At 41.5% G+C, this 25,138-nt stretch overlaps 1 protein-coding gene across 1 annotated transcript; it reads left to right on the top strand.

Moving 5' to 3' along the window:
- The first annotated feature begins 7 nt into the window (after window positions 1-7).
- On the top strand, window positions 8-18,627 carry LOC136719317 (actin-related protein 2-A). The gene is made up of 9 exons (XM_066697214.1): window positions 8-139; window positions 5,939-6,049; window positions 10,025-10,240; window positions 12,220-12,292; window positions 12,733-12,869; window positions 13,316-13,465; window positions 14,701-14,846; window positions 15,790-15,922; window positions 17,372-18,627. Exons 1-9 carry the CDS (start codon window positions 92-94, stop codon window positions 17,540-17,542), a joined length of 1,185 nt encoding a protein of 394 aa, XP_066553311.1. The 5' UTR covers window positions 8-91; the 3' UTR covers window positions 17,543-18,627.
- The last annotated feature ends 6,511 nt before the right edge of the window (window positions 18,628-25,138 follow it).

The raw sequence follows: 25,138 nt of genomic DNA, 5'->3' as shown, positions 1-25,138 counted from the left end.
AAGAAACGCTTTCCGGGAGCCGGGGTGGTGATTTCCGGCTTGCTGAAGAAAGTTGAGCAGGAGAGCTCTGCGGGTCCGTGCTTTCTGAAAAATGGACAGCCAGGGAAGGAAAGTGGTGGTTTGTGACAATGGAACCGGGGTAGGTTTGAAGGCAGACGTCTCCCTTTCGGTGAATTGTGTGTGCCGGTGCATTTTTAGGGCTTCATTTCGGCTGTGGAAAACAGAATCGCCTGAAACAGGAAGTAAAGAGGTTGGCTAACTGGGTGGGTAGGCAAAGGAATGTGAGTCTGTCAGCTTGTCAATTATTTTTTTTCCTCCAGTGCGATTCATGTTTTACCTGGTTTTTATTCGAGGCCACGGCACGCAGTTGATGTTTTCGGGGGCTCCTCGTCACAATCCCTCGCCCCGCTTTTACTGCAGGGGCAGCAGCTGCTTTTTGGGGGCAGACTGTGTTGGCATTGTGCATTCTGTATGCATGTAGTCATCGTTTACCATCAGGGCCAAGACAGCAGGCAATTGCTGGATTTGATTCCGTAGTTCAGTGTCTGCTTGTGCACGATCTCGTTTCATCTTGTCCAATATGCCACGGTCTATCGCATCATCGGTGCAATCGTGGTGTATTTATTTTAAGGGTCTGGTTTGTGCATCTAACGGTTAATACCGACTCACCAGCACGGTTACACCTATGATGGATTTGGTGAGACTGAGTGAGTTGCCTCTGGATGTGGTGCTTCTGTGCACTACGATGCAAACCAGAAGCAAATGCATACAGATGTTAAAAACTGCTACCCTGCCTGTCTGTGGTGACTGAGATGTCCTTATACAGTCTCACTGGTACACCCCTGGTTGCGATTTAATATACTAGGCAGGATTGCATGACATCGGTCCGGTGGCGCTTGTTTTAAAAGATCTTTACAGGCATGGGGAAGATTATAAAGTGAGTTCCAAACAACTGTACGGTATGTGTGTGTAGATGTATATAGATGGATTAAGATGTCGATATACACTATATTACAGGGAAGTGTTTTTTCTATTCGTGTGTGTATAATATAATATACACACACAAACATCCTTCCATGCACTTTGCAGTGCCACGATTGTTTTAATACAAAGGGAATGAATAAATCGTCATGTTGAGCACTCTTCTTATAAACTATTTTCAACATCCTGTACGGGCGGGAGGCCCAGAAACAGTGGTTTTATTTTCAAGCTTTAGAAAACCAATCCATCCATTGTGTCATCTTTTTGGAGGTGTTTAGAGGTTTTCAGATTTTTTGAAATGCAGAAAACAACATGGTGTTTATTAATAAATAAATACATAAATAAACGACCACAGTAGGGGATGTATCAATCCACATTCCATTTGATTAGGGCAAGTCTAAGTTTCTGTTTCAGAAGAAAAGGCATTTATTAATTTTAGTTAAGACTTATGAGTGTGCAAAGTTCACAGCAATGTGTAACTTTCTGAAATGTGGTCAATTACACCACATTACAAAGCCCATTATAAATCTTTTTCATGATTACAGCTAAATATAGTGCCAGTCAGGTGAGTGTCAGTGGCATTAAACTAGGACAGTCTGTCCCTGTATAGTTCCTGATTCTGGGACATAGGGGTATATCTGTTTAATCCATCCCCCCAGAAGGTGTTCTTATTTCTCAGTCCACCAGTAGAATAATAGGCTCAATTAAAGTGAATTATTCATTTTCATGTTGACTGATGCATTTCAAGAAGATGCATGTGCAGCCTTTATTTTATCATTGTGCATACTTTTCCTTTCCTTTCTTTCTTTAAAAAACTAAATCAAAATATTGCTTTATAATTAAAGCCTATAAAAGATCCTTGAAAAGGGAACTAGTGATTCTTCTCGCAAAGCACAGTAATCGCCTTTGAAAATATGCACCTTATTTTAACATGTTTGTGAAAAAAAACAGCTGTGTCTGGACTAGCCCGAACTCAAGCAGCAATGTCAAAGGAATCTCATTAGTAGGGGTGAGTTAATATAGCCTACTTCACTCCAGATAAGATAGGCATACTGATATTAAACATGTAACAGAGTATAACAAAAAAAAAAATCTACTTCTAGTGTTGTTTGGCCTCAATAGAAAATGTCACCTGGGGTGTTTGATCATGTGTTGCAATAATCCTTCTAGTTTGTATAAGTCTCATTTAATGTATGTAATTAACACTTAAGTTGCCTGCTTAAACATTGTATCTGGATATTATTCATACATGGTATGGCTTTAAACCCACAGTTTTAGAAATGGAGGAAAGGAATCCGTTACTTAAAATTGTAAAAGTTAAAAATGGTACTTTACTCGTTACCTTTGTGCACAATGAAAAGGCACAAGTTTTCAGTCATAGGTTTGGCTGTAGAAAAGAAAAGTGCTTCTGTTCTTAGCTTATACAGGCTAAGGGAGGGAAACTTTACAATGCAGTCTGAAGGATGTTGGTTAGTGTGAGTTGCAGAAAAGTGCTACTTGTACAGAGCTTTAACTGATGACTCACAAGGAAGTGAGATCAGCTAGAAACCACAGTCTGTCTTCAGAAAAAAAAAACGGAATAACTAAAATAATTTCTGCATTAAAATATTTATAGATTTCTGAAAAAAAAAATGCTGTAGTGTTTTACTAAAACTCATAGCAGTGTGCACATCGGTGTTCTTGACTGCAGGCCTACATACTGTGTGGTCTTGTGGGTAGAGTTCTTGGTAGCTTCCAGGAGACCCCACTATTTAAATTCCAGCCTGGCTACTCTGGCTTTGTGGCCTTGGGGCTTGATTGTTTATCTCCCTGTGTCCTAACCCCACCCAGCTTGGCATTGCCCATTTACTGATAGTACCATAACAAAGTCCCCTGAGTGAATTAATTTATTATAGTGCCCTTTTGTCTGGGCTGACATTGCTTACATTTAAATGAAGGTATACTAACTGTCTGCAGACTTTGCAGCTTGTATGGCCACAGCTGTGCCTGTTGTGACAGGTTACTGCATTCCTTCCTCACAGCGTAGTGTGTGTGCTACCATTAGCAATACATTAGTATTAAGTGTCTGCACAGGCTGTTTTGTAACACTGTGCAAAATAACCAACACCATTTGTTTACTGTTACTGATTGATGCAACACTGGCCAGATCAATTGTTAGTTTTCTTCTTTCATTTCAAATAGGCAAACAGACTGAACTAACTGTACAAATGTTACTGCATTGTTTAAACTCCAGCTCAGTGAAGTAAATTAGGATTTAGAAAGCCTGCGCACATGTACAGTGAGATGCATGTAATGAATAGCAGAAATGATGTAGCTAATGTGTACTTTTTTTCTTTCTATGGTGTTACATATAGATTAGCCATTACACTACTTTATCTTTGCGGCTGAACAATAGTGAGCGCTTTGCAGATTTGATGTTAATATTTATTTTGCTATACCAGTTGCCTTTTACATACACTCACCTAAAGAATTATTAGGAACACCTGTTCAATTTCTCATTAATGCAATTATCTAACCAACCAATCACATGGCAGTTGCTTCAATGCATTTAGGGGTGTGGTCCTGGTCAAGACAATCTCCTGAACTCCAAACTGAATGTCTGAATGGGAAAGAAAGGTGATTTAAGCAATTTTGAGCGTGGCATGGTTGTTGGTGCCAGACGGGCCGGTCTGAGTATTTCACAATCTGCTCAGTTACTGGGATTTTCACGCACAACCATTTCTAGGGTTTACAAAGAATGGTGTGAAAAGGGAAAAACATCCAGAATGCGGCAGTCCTGTGGGCGAAAATGCCTTGTTGATGCTAGAGGTCAGAGGAGAATGGGCCGACTGATTCAAGCTGATAGAAGAGCAACTTTGACTGAAATAACCACTCGTTACAACCGAGGTATGCAGCAAAGCATTTGTGAAGCCACAACACGTACAACCTTGAGGCGGATGGGCTACAACAGCAGAAGACCCCACCGGGTACCACTCATCTCCACTACAAATAGGAAAAAGAGGCTACAATTTGCACAAGCTCACCAAAATTGGACAGTTGAAGACTGGAAAAATGTTGCCTGGTCTGATGAGTCTCGATTTCTGTTGAGACATTCAGATGGTAGAGTCAGAATTTGGCGTAAACAGAATGAGAACATGGATCCATCATGCCTTGTTACCACTGTGCAGGCTGGTGGTGGTGGTGTAATGGTGTGGGGGATGTTTTCTTGGCACACATTAGGCCCCTTAGTGCCAATTGGGCATCGTTTAAATGCCACGGCCTACCTGAGCATTGTTTCTGACCATGTCCATCCCTTTATGACCACCATGTACCCATCCTCTGATGGCTACTTCCAGCAGGATAATGCACCATGTCACAAAGGTCGAATCATTTCAAATTGGTTTCTTGAACATGACAATGAGTTCACTGTACTAAACTGGCCCCCACAGTCACCAGATCTCAACCCAATAGAGCATCTTTGGGATGTGGTGGAACGGGAGCTTCGTGCCCTGGATGTGCATCCCACAAATCTCCATCAACTGCAAGATGCTATCCTATCAATATGGGCCAACATTTCTAAATAATGCTTTCAGCACCTTGTTGAATCAATGCCACGTAGAATTAAGGCAGTTCTGAAGGCGAAAGGGGGTCAAACACAGTATTAGTATGGTGTTCCTAATAATCCTTTAGGTGAGTGTATAATGAAAATGATTTCAGAAATATGGACATCTTCCATTGCTAAGGCTATTAATGGCATTTTCAAGGGGGCTCAAAGAATGAGATACAGTTTTAGGTCTCTCATCTGATTCATGAAAGGATAGAAAGAAGATATAGTTCATATTAAGATTTGGAAGTGTATTTTGATATAACAAAAGGGGAGGTACTATATCTAGGGGAAGTGACCAAATTAAGCCCACCAAAATCTTACGTTTTACATGTTTTATTATTTGAATTGCTTCCCAATAAAATGGGTATTAAATAAAATATTTAGATCTCATCTAAACACTTGTGGTAGATTGTCATAAATTTACTAAATTTACTTATTTAATTGCAAAAGTGAAAGGTCTGGAGTGGGCTTATAAGGTACATATATACCCTATAAGCCCACAAGGGTTTTAACAGTACATTCTTCAAATTGTATTGATTAAGCACTTAATATATTATAGATTATTGAATTCAGACCTCAAATAACCAACCTAGCCAATTAAAATTGTAATTTTATAATATCTGAGACTAATTTCCGTCACATGGAATTGTTGCACTTATAGAGGCAGTTTGCTCTGCTGCTTGATGGGGTTGGAGCCGGGGCCGGGGCTGTTGGGGCTGTGGAAGTCTGCACAGGTGCTTCTGAAAAAGCAGCATGATTGGTGAACACTTTTCTGTGCACCCGGCTCTGGCACATGGAATATTCCAGTGCTCTCAAAGCCACCAATGATGTTCTCTGGCTTGAGAGCAGTGGAATTCACAGGGAATTCCTCCTTTCAAATTGTGTCCCTGCTAACACAGGAATGGCAGTACACATTACCTTTTGACTAGGGATGCACCGATCGATCGGCCACCGATCAGTATCTGTCCGAAATGGCAGAAAATTACTATATCGGCTGATTGCTTTAAAATGGCCAATATTTCTGACTGATATGATGGTGTTGCTTTTATTGCGTCTAATTAGGCATCCAACTCTTGAACCTTTAACAAAATATGATGATGCACATGAACTGAAATGCAGTTGCTTTGAATTTCAACATTGTTATTAATGAGGAATTAAATAAGGTAAAGATGTATTTGTCTTGCCCCAAGACACTCACCTTACCCACTTCTGTTGTTCTGTGGTTTGCCGCACCACCTGGGTAATATTAAAGGACAACAACCTGCATTTAATTGTACATGCAATTCTGTATTGATGGCTTTTAGAGCTCATCTGTGTTCTTAAATGTTTTTCGTGACACTGAAATGCACGTCTTCTCGTGTTCTTGCCCAGTTTGTCAAGTGCGGCTATGCTGGTTCCAACTTTCCAGAGCACATCTTTCCTGCGCTGGTTGGGAGGCCAATCATCAGATCTACTGCCAAAGTGGGGAACATCGAAATCAAGGTAAAGCTTTATTGATATCTGTGTTAAAAGAAATCAGACACCAGCTGGGTTTGATAGAGAGTTTCCTTCATTTTCTTTCTTTGTTTTTAAAAACCAGCCCCTTATCTTCTGTGACATTTGCATTCGACCTACTGCTGGTATCCGTGGATACAATATCTTCCTGATTCACTCACTGGAACTGGGCGACTGAGGGACGGGGGGATCAGAGCAGCTGTGATTTGAAGCAGCTTAAAGAAGCTCTTCTCAAATATGAGAAAAATACCAATAAACACTAGGATTCCAGCACTCACATAACATAAAAAACCATGTACTATGTCTTTTAAAAGACTGACATTTACAGTTTATCCTATTGAGCCGGACTCTGGGAGTTCCGTCTGTACATTATCAGTGTTATATCAAGTTCCAGCCAATGCTCCTGTTGCCGTCTAATGGTGTCGATTAGCACTGATGCAGAACCACTTTACCTACGTTAGTACAAAACATTACATTTATGAAGGGGAGTGTTTTATGCAATTTGTTGGTGACGATTTGCTTTCATTGCACAGAAGTCATAATTCTGTATAAGGAAAATATGCCTCAAGGCACGTATGAGCCCCTAGAGTCTGCAGTTATTTTCAGTATTAGCTTTGGTAAAATCTTTTAGGATTACAATCATCATTCTAGTTTATCAGAGTGGACTTACTTATCTTTCTGCCTAATTATAAACAGTTTTCTTTATTCATTTATACCTTTGTTTAATTTCCCTATTACTGCTTTCTCTCTACTGGCAAATTCTGATTTAACAACAAAAATGTATTTAAAAAATAAAATAAAGGTAATTTGCCGCCTTCTCCTAAAAGTTTCTAAGCACCATACCGAGCAGTGATGACTCTAAAAGTGCTATAATGTGGTCTCTGCTATTATCTGTCTTCATACATGAGATTTTGAATTATTTCTGCAAATCTCCTATCTAAAAACTAACAATCAGATTACTGAACCTGTTAAAGGGTTCTTTTCCTGTCATTCTCAGATAGACACTCACAATTGTCTTTATCAGAATTTCACAGGGTTATCTTTTTTAATGTATTTGAAATACTGAACCATCAACAAAGGCCTCCAGAGTCATCTATCTATAACAGTCATGATTAATAAGAGCATATTCTGCAGGAGTGAATAAATGTGTCCATGGAGCATGAATCTGAAATGACTGTGGATTAGGGTCTGAAATACTGTCTCAGCTCATATGAGTGGGGTAAGTATTGGAGACTTTTGCAGTAGTAGGTGACTGAACATAAAAATGAAAGAACAAAGCTTTATCTAGGGAACCAACATATAGCCTTCGAGATTCCTGAGACCAAGAAAAGCCAATCTGTCGGTCTTCAACTGCACACGATATTGCTTGTCTCAGTGTGGTAAACTGACTACAAACATGTACGATAAGTCCCCTTTGTAGCTGGGGAAATGAATCGGTTTTCTAAAGCAGCTCCTAGTGTTGCTGCCAGGGACTGTCCGCCTCTCTCTCTGCTTTCTCTCTGACCTTTTGCTTTTGCCTTCTCTTTCTTCTTCTTTCTTGACCTGTTGAAGTAGAATAACAAAAAGATGGTAAGTGTGGTTGTGTGCTATCCCTCCCTTGTTTGCTCGGCCAGAAGAAAGTTTTGCTCTGCTTGGCCATTTTCTTGATTTTATTTCCTTTTCTCTTCTTCCCCCTCTACCCTGGGTTTGCTTAATTTGCATTGTGGAAAGAATATCATTCTTTCTAACCTTCCCCTTTTGATTTCTGTTTTTATATTTTGTTAGCTTGGCTGATCCATATGCAGTATTCGACATTTGGTCAGCGACAGAGCTTGTCCATAGAAGTGAATAGTGATCCCCTGCAGGATTTTTGTGGTTGACATAGGAGTACACAATCACCGTTTCAAATTAGTAAAATAATCGACATTGCTTAAAACCCTTCCTCTTTTTCTGTATCTTAAATTAAAATTGCAGAAGTGCTGTGTCTGACATGAGTGAAAAGGCTTGCAACATGTTTTAGCCTCTATTGGGTGATCAGACAATTCATTCTTGGATAACATTAATAACATTTCAAAATTATTATTTAATTGAAGTGCTAGGTCTCATCAGGGTGGGTCATTTTTAAAGAGTCATTTGTTAAAATTAATTCAGTCAAATATATTCAATATGTAACATTTTATGGTAATTGTTTTAATTCCAGTTTTTCTTACAGATGGAAAATGTAAACTTGTGCTGGTACAGATATACAAAATAATTAAAAATAAATACATGCATAGACTGTAGGCATGCACAATGTCATGTATTGACAGCATGTCCCATATAGATGAAACCCCTCGATTTATAAGCCAATGAATCAGACTGCAAAAATGGTCGTGTGCGAGAGATTTGGACAGTCTTTCCTTCATCAGCTCTCGATGAGAAACGTTTAACAAAGGCAGCTAATGGACTCTTGACTAGCCAGCAGTAGGCTCATTTTCCCTACAGTTCTAGGAAAGTTATGCTCTATGAAAAGTTAGTCCATTTTGATGCATTTCATCTCAGATTGGAAAGCAGGATTTATTTCCGTTCAGTGGATACGGTTTAAATTAAGTGACCACACTATTCCAAACAAATATTGGTTTGAACAATTTTCTAAATTGCAACTTCCTAACCTCTAGGTCAGACTGTTTTAAACCCTGTGTATTGAGTTTGTACATGCAAATTCAAAAGCTGCAAAGCACACAAAACTGGAAAAGTAGTCAAATGCGTCCGATAAGCCAGCTCCTCATGTAAAGTACAACCCTGCAGCTCATGCAGAATCACAACCGTTTAGGAGGAAGCCGGTAGTAATTGAATTTATGCCTCCTATTTAAGTACAAATAAATTGAGGGTAGGTTCCTTTTATCTCGTAGTCTGGATAGCAGTACATTAACTGTGCGCTCATTACAAACAGAGTGCACCGAAATACAGAAATTGATTTTAAAAGAGAATGAATGTCTTTGGAATTTGTTGTGACATTACTAACAGAGTAATGCATGGGAGTTTGATCTGCATGCCAGTTTCTGAATCGTATCTTTGGGGATTTTAGTGACTGGCTGTGGTAGGCTCTGTGTTGTGCATCCTGCCACCTCTGTTGATCATCGTGCTTTATGGTTAATGCACTGTGTCCAAGTGCTTGTTTTCAGCAGCACCCTGAACTGTAATCGATGCACTAACTTGGCACTTAACAGTGCTAAGCTGAGAGAAATACATATATTTCTTGCTCCCAACATCTTCACAGGTATATCAGAAGTTTCCTTTATAACATTTTTTTTATCTCGCATATGTAGAAATATCTCTTTAGAAGAACTATAGGTTTCCCTGTAACTACTGTGAAAACGAGCTGCCCTCTGTGGGCACTACATGCCTAACCCCCACCTATATATATATATATATATATATATATATAATAAGATTCTGTCATGTGGATGTGATGAGAATACTGTTAATCTTTTGAAGCCTGCTTGAATCACAAATAAATCCTATATTTTAAGTATGTGTGTTTCCCCAGTTCTCCTCTGTCATGTGAAAGAAAGATAATGTCAGACCTTTGTCGGAATATATCATGTTCTTTCAATGCTGTCGGACAATTAAGTTCTTTAGTTCCCCTTTTTTCCCCGCCATGACATCACCCACTTCTGCTAGTGGAAATCCACAAAACTATTACAGTTTGAAAAATAAAAAAAAAATGTATATCTAGAGGAACCAAATAGTAAGCCGGTAGAAATGGAGGCGCATGTTTTTGTAGTAGCGTTCTAGAACATCTGACCTGTACTCCGGCATATTAACCCACTCTTCCCTTGTGTGCTCTCCATTTGCCTTTCCCTTTCTAAGAGTCGTGACTGCCGTGTCACACTGCGGTTCTGTGAGTTTTTGAGAAACTGCTCTGAAAGCACGTGTGTAGCAGAGCTGTGCTCGTGGGTGGGGTTGGGTGCAGTTACTGACCTTTGCCCTGTGCTTCTGTAGGACCTCATGGTGGGAGATGAGGCCAGCGAGCTGCGCTCCATGCTGGAGGTGAATTACCCCATGGAGAATGGTATTGTCAGGAACTGGGATGACATGAAGCACCTGTGGGATTACACCTTCGGCCCTGAGAAACTCAACATCGACTCCCGGAACTGCAAGATCCTCCTCACAGAGCCCCCCATGAACCCCACCAAAAACAGGGAGAAAATCATTGAGGTAGGCTCTGTGGGGGGAAGGTCCTGTCTTCAATAGCTGCATCATTGTAGACTTGCCAGTTTGTTCAGCCACTTGCGCTGTCTGTGGTTGGCTGGGCAGTCACGTGGGTTTCTCTTTTCTGTGTCAAGCTGCTAATTAATATCAGGTTGTTTGCAGGAAAAATGAATTAAACAAAAGCATGTTAGAAAGATGATGGTTTATTGTATTGTGAAGTTAAGGCTGCACAGAGGAATGTGGGATGCAAGCACAGTAGTACAGCGCTGTGTAAGCTAGAAACCCAGCTCACTGACCCTGACTGCAGTCATTAGCAGACCCGATTTTGTAAAGTGAAATGACTAACTGTAGCCACGAGAGAAGCTGAGCCAGGCATCGCACGATGAGGATGTCTTGTGAATCATAGTTGCAGAACAGGCTATAGCACTTTCAATTAAAATAACAAAAAAATATTTTAAAAATGTATATATAAAAAGACTCTTATCTGAGTAAGTAAAAATATGAACGAGTCATTCTGCTGCCCAAATAATTAGAGAATGCTAAATATATTTAACATGTTTGTAGTTTTAAAACATAACAGAACCATGAACAGAATGTAGCCATGCAATATATTTGAGCTTCACAGAACAAATTTAATTCCACTGAGGACTAGCAAGTTTTAAAATGCAGAATCGTGAAAACCTACCAAACAGCAATGCTCTTGTACTGTTCTTAGGATGTGCTGCAGATTTGGATGCTGTCGTTCATGCATGCAGTCCTGCTGTGCAGTACAGTTCACTGGGCTCTTACTGGAATCAGTGCTGTCCTAAATAATTCGAGATGTTAATGCTAGAGTTTCCTGTAGAGAGACAGAGTGCTCACCTCTCAGCATTGCTTCCTATCCCAAGTCACAGCTTAGCAAATCTCAACACCGACAGTGATTTCTACTGTAAACAATCCGAAAGGGAAATCAGAGCTGAAGCAGCAATGTGCTAAACTGCCTTATACATGTTGCTTTCCCTGGGGTGATATCTTCATTTCCACCTGCTACACTTGGTACACCTTGGCTAGACACTGATCTGTAATTGTCTCTCACAGCTCTGCAATGCTGCAGGTTTGTGTGTCACACTTGATACGTCCCAGCTGGCCAAAGAGCAAACATCACCACAGAGAATATATAGGCCTACTTTGCATCTCTGTGTTTTGCATTTTAAACTGCAGTTGTGCTGGATCTCATCATGATTATTGCTTTGTGGAATCGCAAAACAAAACTGATTTAGCCTTTTTTTTCCTGTGTTTTATCAGTAAAAATGTTATAATATTGATAATGAATAATAGTCTTTTTCCTTATATTTTAATTAGAAAATGCATTTAAAGGCAAATTTCCTTTTGACTTTTAAGATCCAGGGTTTCCCCACAGTGCTTACGGGCCCGTCTGGGTAAAAATCGGAGCCGCCTAGCCAAACGTATGCATGAACGAAAAATAAATAAAAATAAACTTTAAACCGCTAAACCTAATGCAGAAGCAACACCAACAATATGCGATCAACCCCAATTTAAAAAATAAGTAAACCTCAGTTGTGTGGTTCATCTCTGCTGTGTTCAGATGCAAGGAGTGAAGCATAAAGTCCCCAGTTAAAAGGATATGGTGAAAGCTGCAAAGTTAGTATTGTATATTGTATGATATCCTAGGCAATCTGCCCTGCGGAATGGAATATAGTGTCTGAAATGTAAAAAATATAATAAAATCAAAATGATAAGCATATCCATCCATCCATCAGCCTTTATCAATCCTCGGCAAGATGAGAACTCACCATAGGGCATCGTTAGCCCCAAATCACACTAACACACACACAACTACAGGGCAATTTAGAGTAGCCACTAGCCAGTCAAACTAAGCAATCTGTCTCAAACCTGGGCATGCATGCATATTATATTCAGCACACAGTTTATATTTCACTTTTTGAAGCAGTCACTAAGAAGTTTGTATTTGTTATCCCGTTCAGGTCATGTTTGAAACGTATCAGTTCTCCGGGGTTTACATTGCAATCCAGGCTGTACTGACCCTGTACGCTCAAGGTAAGTCACTTGTATCTCTCACAGCACAGCCAATCCAGGCCATCAAAAATAAACTACACCTTTACCAACCCTGCCCCATTTTTCAAATAGTCTTACCCATCACCCTACAGAAGACATTTGTCATATTTATTTTCAGGTCACGTTGACAGAGTTGTGTGCATATGTACGTCTTGTCAGGTTAACGTAAGCTGTGTGACAATGATTATGAATGATTATTAGTTCGCAAAAAGACCTACAGAATGCAAGTCTCCATTTTAGTGATCACTACACCTTTAAAGCGATACTAAGCAGATGCTGATTGCCACCTAGTGGACAAAAATGTTTTTTCTCCCCCTTTCCTTTCCTTTCAAAATGGAACAAGCCAGTGTTATAGTGTCAGTAGTCACTGATCAGTCAGCGGCCGGGCTTGTTGATAATGCGAGGCTGTGCTGTGCCTGCAGGGCTGCTGACTGGGGTGGTGGTGGACTCTGGAGATGGTGTGACCCACATCTGTCCGGTGTACGAGGGTTTCTCGCTGCCTCATCTAACCCGGCGACTCGACATCGCTGGCAGGGACATCACTCGCTACCTCATCAAGGTATCAATCTCTCCTAGCTGTGTGCCATGTCTGTTTCACTGGCATTGCTGTATACATGTGTTGGGGTAGGCAATGGGCGATGCTTTTGTGTGTGTGTGTGTGTGTGTGATGGTGGTGTGTAAAAGCTGGAGCTTGTGTGTCTGTGTTCTCAGATTGTTTCTGTATATTTAATTGACTGTCTATATGTAAGCTGAGTGTTTCAGTGTGTATGGAAGTTTGTCTGTACCATTAAATAAGTCTTTAAGGATTTTCTGTAACTATGCATGCAAAATGTGCATTATCCTTTTAAATGTTTGTATCCTTTTTCCTTTAGCTGTGTGTGAATCCAAAATGCCTTGTTTTCCCATTACCATAACAAGGATGATATTTGACTCTGAGAGGAAAAAGATTAACACTGAAGAAATCTGCTGGTATTTTAGATGCATGTTATGTCTTTATTTTTGCAGTTACTTTTGTTGAGGGGTTACGCCTTCAACCACTCGGCTGACTTTGAGACTGTCCGCATGATGAAAGAGAAGCTGTGCTACGTGGGCTACAACATCGAGCAGGAGCAGAAGCTGGCCTTAGAGACCACCGTGCTCGTAGAGTCTTACACGGTGAGTGTGGGGGGCTGCTTTGAACTGCCTGAACAGAAATCATGCTTACGCTCCGTTGCAGGGGGAACACGGCAGATTTCATTGGCAGAACTTTTTTTTTGGGACACTTGAAATTGTTGGTATTCTGGCAGAATATATGGCCTGCACACCGAGGTTCCCTCTTGTAAAAGCGTGATCAGAGTTGGCTGCTGCATTCACACTTTTTTTTTTTTACTATAAATTATTAGAGAGTAAGACCAATACTGGCTTCACTTCTTTTTTGCCTTTCTGGAGATGGACAAGAAAGGTCTTGAGACTTTGAATAGACTATGTGTGATGTAAAATGGCAGGATTCCCCCTTTCTAGGTGTATCAACATGAATACAGGGAATTGTTGAATTGTAAAGTAGGACTAATGTGGTCATGTTCAAGATATCTTTCTTCATTTGAGCTATATTTTAACTATTTGTATAATTTGGAAAAATGGGCCCTTGGAAACTTCTTTATCTAGATGGCATTTGTCTCCAAAGTACTTCAGAAAGAAAATAAGGAACATACTGGGGCTGTTGTACAAGTTAACCACCATGTGACATCATTTCCTGCGTGGCCAGAATCCTGCAGAATCTGACCTAATTTTTGTTTCCTAGTTTAGACCGTGGACCTCAGCCTGTAGATGGAATCACTGGGCTCATTATGTGAATAAATGCTGTTTTTTTAAGACTAGATTTTGGTTGTATGGCTTTGGAAAGAGTTTTAGAATCATGCCAGTTGGTAGCTTTCAAATCCGGTTCTTGGAAGCAATTGCTAAAAATAAGGATTTGGGAATGGACACTAGCTCTTCTTAAGATGTACCACAAAGGCACTGAGGAGGATTTTAATCTTGGGTAACCTGTGAACCCGTGAGCAGTGGTGCCTCGGTCTAGTTGTGTGCGTGCTGAGGGGCCCGGACTTCCAGCGGTGGCCTGTTAACTACAGCGTTGCCACACCAAACAGAAGTAGGCAATGTGTACACAGAGAACACATGTAAAACGTCTGGGAAGAGCTGTGATTTTAGGACTGTGTGGTTAATGTGTAACTGCAAGACACTGTCAGTAGTGTAATTAACTTAGCCTCTGTTTAAACATCATGCTTTTGAGCAAAGGTATCATTGAAAACAAACTGGATCCCAGCAGCCTGGAGCCGTAGAGATGTCTCACTGTCGGTACTGCAGGAGGTCAGTTTGGAAAGCAGTGTAATGTGTCCCTTCCCTCTCCCCAGCTCCCAGACGGCCGGCTGATCAAAGTAGGAGGGGAGAGATTCGAGGCCCCGGAGGCTCTGTTCCAGCCCCACCTCATCAACGTTGAAGGTGTTGGAGTGGCGGAACTGCTTTTCAACACCATCCAGGCTGCAGACATAGACACCAGGTATGGAAGCTCTTATCTCTGCTCTCTGGTGAGTTGACCTGCTGAAACTTCTGGAGAAATATGGGAGTGATGTCTGAAGGACCTTTTCCTTGCTAACCACAGTTTCACTCCAACATAGCAGCAAAATGCACGGAGGACAGTTAAAGCCATCAGCTGTGATACTGCATTAGATAGCAAATGCACAACACGGTGTGGGGGGGGAGGCATTCCTGTATTTCTCCATTGTTTACGCTCTGAATCCATATCTCAAAACCGGAAAACCCTGTGCTGCGAGTGAGAGTCTGTGAGAGTCACTTGCTCTAGCCTTGCTGTGATCTAAACTGATACAGCAGATCTGAGTGTACACAATGGGAATTCAAGCCATTCAAATCTACATCTGCAGTTCTTGTAGCCTGGACACCTGGACACCTTTTGAACTGAGGCATTATAGGATGGGGATGGTTAAAAAAAACTTGTGTGGAAATTTTCTGGCCCAAGTCACCAGTCTTTCAGAATGCGGTTGAACTTGAAAACTAGTCACCTGGTAGTTGACACCCAGTTAAGTCAACTCTTCACAACAATGGTACAAACACGTGTGTATATATACACCTCACTGTTTCAACATATTTGCCCTTTTACGCAAACAACATGGATAAGGAAAGTTACAAGCACCTTGAGAGAGCTGATAAGGAGTTGACTCATTTACACCTCCTCCATTTTCAATAAACTTTAGTCAAGTGCCTGAACATGGCAACTTTTAGTGTTGAAGTTGGACTGTCATAGTTAAAGATCTCTGCAAAGTAAAGATTACATTTTTCACATTTATGGTCTTTCAGTTCGGCACATTGTAAATGCTCATGACCAATCAGCTCTGGTCTCATTCGCTCTGTGAAAATGCTGTGTTGTCCAGGGGTGGGCTGTGGAGGGGCTCTGGGTCTGACACTGTCCTCTGTCTCTCCTACAGGGCGGAGTTCTACAAACACATCGTCCTGTCGGGCGGCTCCACCATGTACCCGGGGCTGCCCTCGCGGCTGGAGCGTGAGCTCAAGCAGCTGTACCTGGAGCGCGTGCTGAAGGGAGATGTGGACAAGCTCTCGGTGAGTGGGGCTGGGAGGTGAAAGGTCATGGTCTCGCTTCCTGCCCTAAAGACTGGGCACAGTCCTCGAGTCCTGCGGATCGGAGGCATTCGTACGTGGCAAGATAGTGTAGCCCGGGGAGGAGCTCAAGATTGAAAATAATGTGTGAAGATGGACTTATGGTAGAACAGTAAAGACACAAACTGCATTATCCTGTTTGACACCTAGTTTCAATGTTGCACTTAAAACATATAAAATACATTATACTGAAATTAGTAATACATCCTGTAAATCTCCATTTGTTGACTTAACATTGTAGCTTCAGGAGGAGAAAACTTCAGACTAACCACATGAGAGCGAAGCAGTGTTTGCCTCCAGTTAATCTCCCTCAGGCTGGAAGGCATGAATCAAACCAATAAAACTCATTTTCAAAGTATATTTAATAGTGCAAGAACACGTTCCATGACCTCATCAAGGCCAGCCTGAGAAAAGACACGGCCACCAAAGGCCACTGGGGGGAGCCGTAGCTCTGTGCTGTGGGCGCGCTGACGCCGCAGGCTGTAAACTGAAGCAGCCGTGTCACAGACACAGGACCCGCAAGCTGCACTCTGCAAACAGGACACATTCACAGCAGGTCAGGTCAGACATGCAGCTGGGTGGGGTCATGGCTAGCCCCATCTCACTATTTAAAATCTGGCCTCTAGCCTGGAAAACCTAATTCGAGTTGTCTGGTTGTCAGACCGCTATATTTAGATGATCAATTACAGATGAAATGCTAGATAGGTTTAAGTTGCATGTCTGTCTGTCTTGTGTATAAATTGCAGGAAAATTAAAATGTATTTAAGACGCGTACTTACCAGCTCCCGTTTGGGCCATGGGCTTTCTTTAGTGAAGGGATGAGGGCAACCCGTTTTTAGAAAGCCGAGTTGCTGGGCTTTTTATTTATTAATTTGTGTATTTATTTAAGGAGATACCAGTCACGCCCAGGGCAAGATGCATGCCACCTGCTGCCCCTGTCCATCCAGCCCACCTCCCTCTCGCCACACTCCCAGACTTGCTTTGAATTGGTCTGTGGTTTGCTGAATACTGGTCTCTGAAGCTCTTCTCCAGCTCAAAATATAAAATGGGTAGAAAACACCCTGAATCACCATCCATCCGGAATTATACCAAGACTAAATCTGTTCTAGGCCAGTTGCAGTTTAGCTTGTAATGCTGCCAGCTGTGTTTACTGCAGGAAATATGTAAATAAATGAATAAATAGTGTTTGTTTGTTTACGGGACATTTCTGCTAACACAGAAATGACAGTAGCGTATACGGTAGGAAGCCCTTCTGGTTTCTTTCATTTGAGGATTGTTGGAAGTTATAGATCAGTTACCTCTGGCCCAAATCCACCACAGTATCGTGTTACTCTATTTTAAATGCACTTGCAGTAACCGCATTTGTCTTTTCCCCCTTCCCGCTCACTACAGAAATTCAAGATCCGAATCGAGGACCCCCCTCGCCGCAAACACATGGTGTTCCTGGGCGGGGCTGTGCTGGCCGACATCATGAAAGACAAGGACAACTTCTGGCTGACCCGGGAGGAGTACCAGGAGAAGGGCATGCGTGTCTTAGAGAAGCTGGGGGTCACTGTTAGATAAGCTCGGACATTCCTACACCGCCATCTCCTTCAGCTTTCTTCTCACCTCTTTACTTTCTCTGCTACTTTCTTCAAACTCGCTCATCCATCAGATAAGGGTTGTGCCCGGGAGGGAGGGGATGTTGGGGAGATGGGGGTGGGTTTATTATCCTGGGAAGGTTTTATTTTCTGTATGTTATGGCCACCAGATTTGACTGTTTAACTTTTACTATTGCCCCGTAAAACAAAACGACAACAGCAGGCCGGTCCTGGGCCTTGTTATTGCCTTGTAGTGCCGCTGATATCTCTTATACTGTCTTTCTTTTTGTAATGTTTTTTTTTTTTTTTTTTGCATTTATAGCAACAGGCCTGCTTGCTTTTGTCTTCAGCACACCGGGTGGGGTGGCTTTCTCTTAGGTTCGAGAATCGTGGAGGAAAATGCAAGCTGCTCTCTCTGGCCCTCCTCCTCCACTGTGCGCTCGGAGCTTTCCTAACGAAATGGTCGTCTCGACAAATAAGTTGTTCAAAGACGCCATCGCAATCCTTTCGGTTATGTCCTCTGCCTCTGTATTCAGGAATTTCGTGTGAGGCGATACATTTTGAATAAGGACCGATCAATTCTTTTTAAAATTTTATTTTTTTCGCTGGGGGGGGTGGGTGGGGTGGGAAGGGGGGTATTTTTTTTTTTTCGTACTCTTTCATTTTGCAGTGCAGTTACATTTCTCTTGAGTAGAGAGCAAGAATGTGTAGTCATGTCATGTATGATCATCACCCTTCAACACGGAGCTGCGGAAATTTCATTGTTCTGTTTTAGAGGGACTGGGCTCCCTGATTTCAATTAATCACAATTTCAGGAGGGGATAAAATATTTGTAATATTAATAACAAATCGGTGTCACTAGACATGGAGACATTGTAAAAGCTGGTATTTAAGTTTTTGGCTCTCATGTGTATATTGGAGGCACTTCATATTCAATTTTGCATAAACGTGTATCCAGTGCCAAGTGCAGTTATTGTAACTGGATCTTTTTTTTTTTTTTTTTTTGTTTTTGTTCATAGCATAACTGCCTAATGCTGATTTAAATAAAGCAAAGTGATTTATAAATAACTCCCGGCTGTGGGTTATTGAGTCATGTCTTCACTAATGACAGAGTGGGGTTCCTGTGTGGATGCGTCTGGGGACGAGTGTGAGAAATGTGTAGGTGTGCGATCGCACTTGGAGGGAGAGCGGAGGGGTGGGCTTTTAACTCCATATAAAGTGCGTATTGTTCCGCTCCTTGGAAGATCGAAAAGCACCTAAAACTAAAAAACTGTCGGATGGGGCCTGAGCTTTGAGATCCTTTCTACAGTTATTTGTATTATTCCATGGAATAAAGTGTATTTGTAAAAGAGAATGAATAGTATAGTGAATGATTAATTGAAATCTGGGTTGCAGTGTGTCGATGGGAGTTAGGGGGGAAGTGGGGCTGGGCTGGGCAGGGCCGGCCTGTCTGGACTATTGTGAGGCACTCCAGCAGAACGAATGCGTTGACTTTGATGTGGCTGACAGTGGAGAGAGAGGCCAGACTGCCTGGGACTCCGGCCCCAGATGTGCGCTCCTGGTTTCCCTGGAGACGGTTCAGCAGAGCATGTGGCGTGCAGACCCCCAGCAGACCCCCGGCCTGGGGCTGCGTCTGCAGGCGTGCGCACGGCTCCCCTGACCGCTTCAATCCCACCGTCCCACTCCCCATGGGCACGGCCAGCCACCGCACATACTGCGCTACACAATCATACACTCTTGCTGTAGTGTTTTGCTGTTTTTCTTATGTTGTCCTCTCTTTTGTTAGTAAGGGGGTTGAAAGTGGGAGCAGAGTTGATGAACAATTGCAGATTGCAAAAAGGGACATCTAAGGAAACAAATGTATAAGATAAAAATACCAGTTTCAATGAGGCCATTATGGTTATATCTGATTTTCAGTGTCCTGCTTTCCTGTCCTATCCTCTGCATCCTCTGTGAAATGGCTCCACTGCACAACTGACGCACAAAGACATGAGCCATCATAGATAATCCTGCGTCTAATTCCAAGCAGATCAGTTAAGTATACACAACCAATAACTGAACAGAAAGGCAGGTGGCGTCACACAGGCTTTTCCTGAGCTTTATGACCATCAACAATTGCAAAGTGAAAGATCTGACATTTGTTTTTAGCCCTTTTTAAAACCAAAGTTCTTTCTGATGGGTATCACTATAGAAATTGGAGGCTGTGTGTGTGTGTGTGTGTATGTGTATGCAAACACAGCCGTCTCCTACTATGGAAGCCAGTTTTATCCTATGAAAATGGAAAGTGTGCACACTGTGAAGCTGATAGATCATTTTAATCTCAATTCAACATAAAATGTGGTTTTAAAAGCGAGAGCACTTCTATTTTGGAGCACTAGATGGCATCTGTAGCTCCTCCAGCTTTGTAACAACTTTTAAGCACATGAGTATATTTCGAACTCCTCTCCGTTATACAGCACTGGATAGTGAGAGCCTTAACTCATCAGACATGTTTCAAATATGATACTTATCCTTTTTTCTTCTGACTATTGATGACCTCCCTCACTTGATAAGAACTGATAACACAAGTTGTTACATAGAGTCAAATGTTCAGTCAAGACCAGAGAGGGGAGCTTAATTCAACTTAGGATAGTGGACAGGTGTGCATTACATTTCAGATGACTTGTTTGTTTGTTCTCTTTTGTCTCTCGAAGATGAGCAGATAGCTGGAAGAGCATGGAAGCATGAAGCTGAGGCGAAACCATAGCAGAGCTGCTTTTCAGAGTTGAAGTCTGAGCCTGTTTTGAGCTCGGGGGGTCGGCTCGAGTCAGACAGGGCCCTCGCGCGGGTTAAGCAAAGCCTTTGAACTACTTGGGGGAAGAAACGGTGCGTGAACCCTGCCGGTTGTGCGATGGACATGCTTGGCATCCTTCATTATTCTGGAGTCAGTAGTCCATTTCATTGTTTCAAGTTTTTATTTTGATATCATCAGAAGTAGATCCCTCACGAGTCAGTTATCAAATGCATTTCTTTTAAGATTGTCTGTCTTTTAAACGATGGCTCAACCTTGTGTTATACATTTTAATCTTCACTCACGTTCTCTTGATGATTTGGTTGTTTGGATCCCAGACTGGAAACCTCCTTCATCATGATGAAAATCTGCCTCTGAAACAAGTGGATCCGTTCAATACCCACAGCCAGGCACAGTGCAATCTCCTGAGCCGCTGTATTTTCACTGCAATTCATGCTTTGCGAGAACATGTCCATGTGGTACAGACCTGCAGAATCTTTTTTTTATTACTTTTTAGGGAAAAACTTGGAAGAGGATCCTGGGGGCACACAGTTGAGCTTAACAGCATCTTTCCAGTTGTTTATTTTTAGTTTTGCTCCATCAACATTTTTCCAACTTTCATTTTTGCCAAAAACAATTTCTATGGAAAAAACAGTGTCTGTTCGCTAATACGCTATAAGGGTAGCAATGTTGTATGGCTGTAAGGTCACAAGTATGGAATTGCTCCCCCCTTATTATATTTTTATAGATGGTCAAATCCTGGAAGTAGAAATACAGAATCCTTCACTAAAACTGTATTGTTTATGTGATATGAAAGCCTAATGTATATAGTTACTTAAAACATTTGAAATAAGTGTGCAGAGTTTTTGAAATGCAATTCAAAGATATATTTAGATATATTTGAGGCCGACGGAACAAAAATTTGAATTACTTCCAAAAATGTGTGTACGGATAAAATAATGATATCAGTTTTATTATGGATGTGCTTCTGCAAGACTGAAATAAAAACTAATTCTCTAAGTTCTGGTTTGTGGAAGGCCAGGTTTTTTATTTTTTAATGTTATTTTTTGAGTATAGTTTGTCCCCAAGTAAATTCATGACTGTTTCCCACATTTCACAGACAACGACTGGCTGTGTTGAAACCTGTGGCTGCGCTCTGCTCTCACTCTCCGTCTCCGTCTCCAGTGCTGGCGAAGAAGGCAAGATAAAGGAGGGTTCAATAATCCTCGTCTCTGAGGCAGGAGAGCACAATTACATGCTAGACTACCAAACAGATCCCCCGGAGAGCTCAGGGGCTCAGTGTGAAGGAAGGAAGGAAGGAAATACTTTTTTAGAGTATAAACAGAGGACAGAGCTCAGAGAAGAAAAAAAAAACTGCAGATGGACAAAGAATAAGTCAATGTAAACAGAGTGGAGACCCTGGAAACCCTGTGAGAGGAGAGATGCTTTCTTTGCTGGTGTTCCTGACCTAGAGCATAGCATCTGTTTAACTTTGAGTTTTAATTGTTAGTTACATCTGGTGAACTCAATAAAAAAAGAAAGATTTCGATGCTGCCCCTCATTTGATCACATCTGTACCGGTGAGTCGTGAAAAGCAGCAAAATGGCAACTTCCTTGTTTTTTGGAATGCAAAAACAACAACCTCACGCCAAAAGCAAGAACACAAGACAACAACGGGAAAGAAACATTACTGTCCCATTCGTTATCCAAACTAATACTCCAGAATGCAATGGCTGATGAAATAAAGGTATTAGATTTGCAGTGTAAAAGCAAAACAAGTCCAAGGGATGACACAGAAAGCATCCATTTTCTATTTCTCTGCATGCTTGCCTGGCCTAAAAAAGATCATTAGGAATTCAAAGTACCCATATAGAGAGAAAAGGGCAATTAGTGAAAAAGGGGCAGCTATATAAAGCACGGCTATATAAAGCACACTTGGAGTTAACCTTGCTCTTTTACTGGGTGGTTTGCACCAAGTTAATTTCAGTGAGGAGAGCAAGAGAATAGCGCACATTGCTCTGTCTCGTATAGAGCTGCCTTCCTAAGGAGTGGTGGGACAGAGGGGTATCATGTTCACATTTGTTTCAGATTTCATCCATGTAAACAAAAGGAGCAGGCAGACAATCTGGGGCCTATTTAAATGAGGCCTGAATAGATCTGTCAAGTGTAACTAGACGTCTTTTTCAAGTCATAATTGAATCAAAACGAACTTTGATGCGTTTGAATTTGGGCTGGATAAACAATTGCATTTTAATAATTCTCCTCCGTGATGGTCGGTGACATGCGAAGATGCAGGCCTGGGGAGTTAAGATTGAGCCTGGTACCAAAAAGCAACGGCATTATTGCCACCGATGTGATTTTTTTTTTTTTAAATGACATCATTACGTTTGGGGGCCGTCAGGATGTTTGGGAGCAACATGACGGAAAATCTGCTGGCAGCCCTTTTTTGTTGTTGGTTTAAACGCTTTCGTCATGAGAGGCGCAGACTTTACTGAAAACCAGTGGGTTAACTTGGTTAAGTCGGGTTTTGGCAACAGATGATGTAATTTTGATGTCATGTCAGCTTTGTAATCTGTGGTCTACACTGGAAACTCATTGGGATTGAGTGGTGTGCCATTCGAGCTAGAGCCAGGATTGAGGACAGGTCCACATCATGAATATTTATACAACAGAATATAATAGAATAATACAATAGTCAAGTTTTTTCCGTTTTAAGTTCTCCATTCACAAATCTATTCTCTTACAAACACAATTTGGTTACGGGCATAAATTATATTAAATATATTCATATGTTTCCAGACAAGAACAATTATCAACATTTTTTTCATGCCGTGGGTGAGTGCGCTGACGTTACGGTGATATAATAAACCATAATAAATGAAGGCGGTGAGACAATGCCGACTCCTATACGGTGGGAATTTTTCTTCCTACCCATCCGAGGAAGCGGAGGCTGCTGTTATCTACACACAATAACATCCTGATTTGTGTACCACAGTGTTCTCTCCAAAGGAAATCTTACAGAAATAACTGTGCCGGGCCAAAACAGATGTGGCGGCGGGGTGGGGGTGTTTGTAATTTTGGCTCCACATCTGCAGCTTCCATATCCTTGAGAGGGGTCTGTGGAATAGGGTGTGCTATTAAAGCTGGCAGAGATGCCATTTGTCTTCATCAAGTGGACGGAGGTTGGAGCCAGTCTTATAAGAGGACCCTTTGTCTCTGCTGCCATGCTGTAATTGCAGTCTTCGGTTAGCAGATTGTAGGCTGGCCCGCCCGCAATAACTTAATTGCGAATCGTGGTATCCTGAAAGAGGATGCAACCAGAAAACACCGGTTTCTGTCAATCACACAAACCCTTTAGTATTCCTTCAGAGTACCAGAGCGGGCACTTCGTAGGTCTAAACTATCTGCAGTTACCTTTACCTGAGTTTTTCTACGTAGACATAACATTTAGGAAGGATTAACAAAACTGTACAATTTTATTTTGAGGGGATGAGTATTGCAACAGAAAACATCAGTGCTTTACCATCACACATTAAACGGGGACTCAAAAGCTAGGACACGACCACAGATCGCCCAAGGAGTGTGATGTCGAGCCCTCTGGCGGTCTGGGCAATCCAGTAGATCAATGCTGCGGTCAACAGGAAGTGTGAGAGCAGCACCAGGATCAGCAAAACAGTTAATGAATGACATCTCAAAAGCGCCTGAAGCAGAGAAAACCACACACACACACACACACACCACACACACACCACACACACACCACACACACACCACACACACCACACACACACCACACACACACCACACACACATGCAGGATTTGCACCTCAGGTGTATAAATGTGCACCGATGTCTTCACTTGCTTCCAAATGCCACACATTTAAGGCCAAGATTATATTAACAAAACCAGATTCCTTCTGCAGAGGTTTAAAGCTCCGTCACTTCAAGAGGACGAGGCAGGGATATGGTTTAGTTTGCTCCATTTCAATCCCCACTTTAAGTGACCTCATTAGGAGGAGAAACTATTTTTTAAATGCTTGCACATGTGGAGCTCGATAGTATTCAGTCACCAAGCGCCAGCCCACGCAAAGCCTTAAGGGACCTTGACTACCCCCTCCTCTCCTGCTTTTTTGTGCAGATTATCTTCCATATCCTTTTCCTGAAACAAACAAAGTGAAACTACTTAATGCCTTCCATGACTTTCAGACTCCCAGTAGCAGGGTATGTACACCAGTAAAAGGCAAACCTAGCCTGTTAGACAGAAGAGAAAATGTTCAGGTTAGTTTCTGCCAAATTATATATATATATATATATATATATATATATATATATATATATATATATATAATTTTTTTTTTTTATGGGTGTGCATCATACTGTAATTCTCCTGCCAAACAAATATATTTGATTACTAAATGCTTTCACCCTGCAGTGAATTCCCAACCCTCTGCACCAATTATCCTTTAAAGCCAGGCCCATGAGATTATTTCTTCCCTGGAGGTATTGGCGAAATAGTGGAACGTACGAACTAAAATGTAGAAGAACCTTTTCCATGAAAGGAAGCCTGACCGAGTGGTTCACAAACTAACAGTCAAAAACATTATGTATCTTTACCACCGAAGCAAAGGGTTTTAACTTTTTTTTTTCCTTTCACTTTTATTTTACCCTCTTATCTGCCATAATACATTTCAAGCAGACATAACATGTCATATGACACAAATGTAGAAGAATTACGTACTGGCCAAGCCATTGATCTGGTATTTCGATATGATGTATTGGTATTTACACAGTACATTTGTTTTCTTTTTT

The sequence above is a fragment of the Amia ocellicauda genome, chromosome 23 (genome assembly GCF_036373705.1).
Source record: "Amia ocellicauda isolate fAmiCal2 chromosome 23, fAmiCal2.hap1, whole genome shotgun sequence".
NCBI lineage: Eukaryota > Metazoa > Chordata > Actinopteri > Amiiformes > Amiidae > Amia > Amia ocellicauda.
Note: the sequence above shows the minus strand (reverse complement) of the source record. Positions and strands in the feature narration are given on the sequence as shown.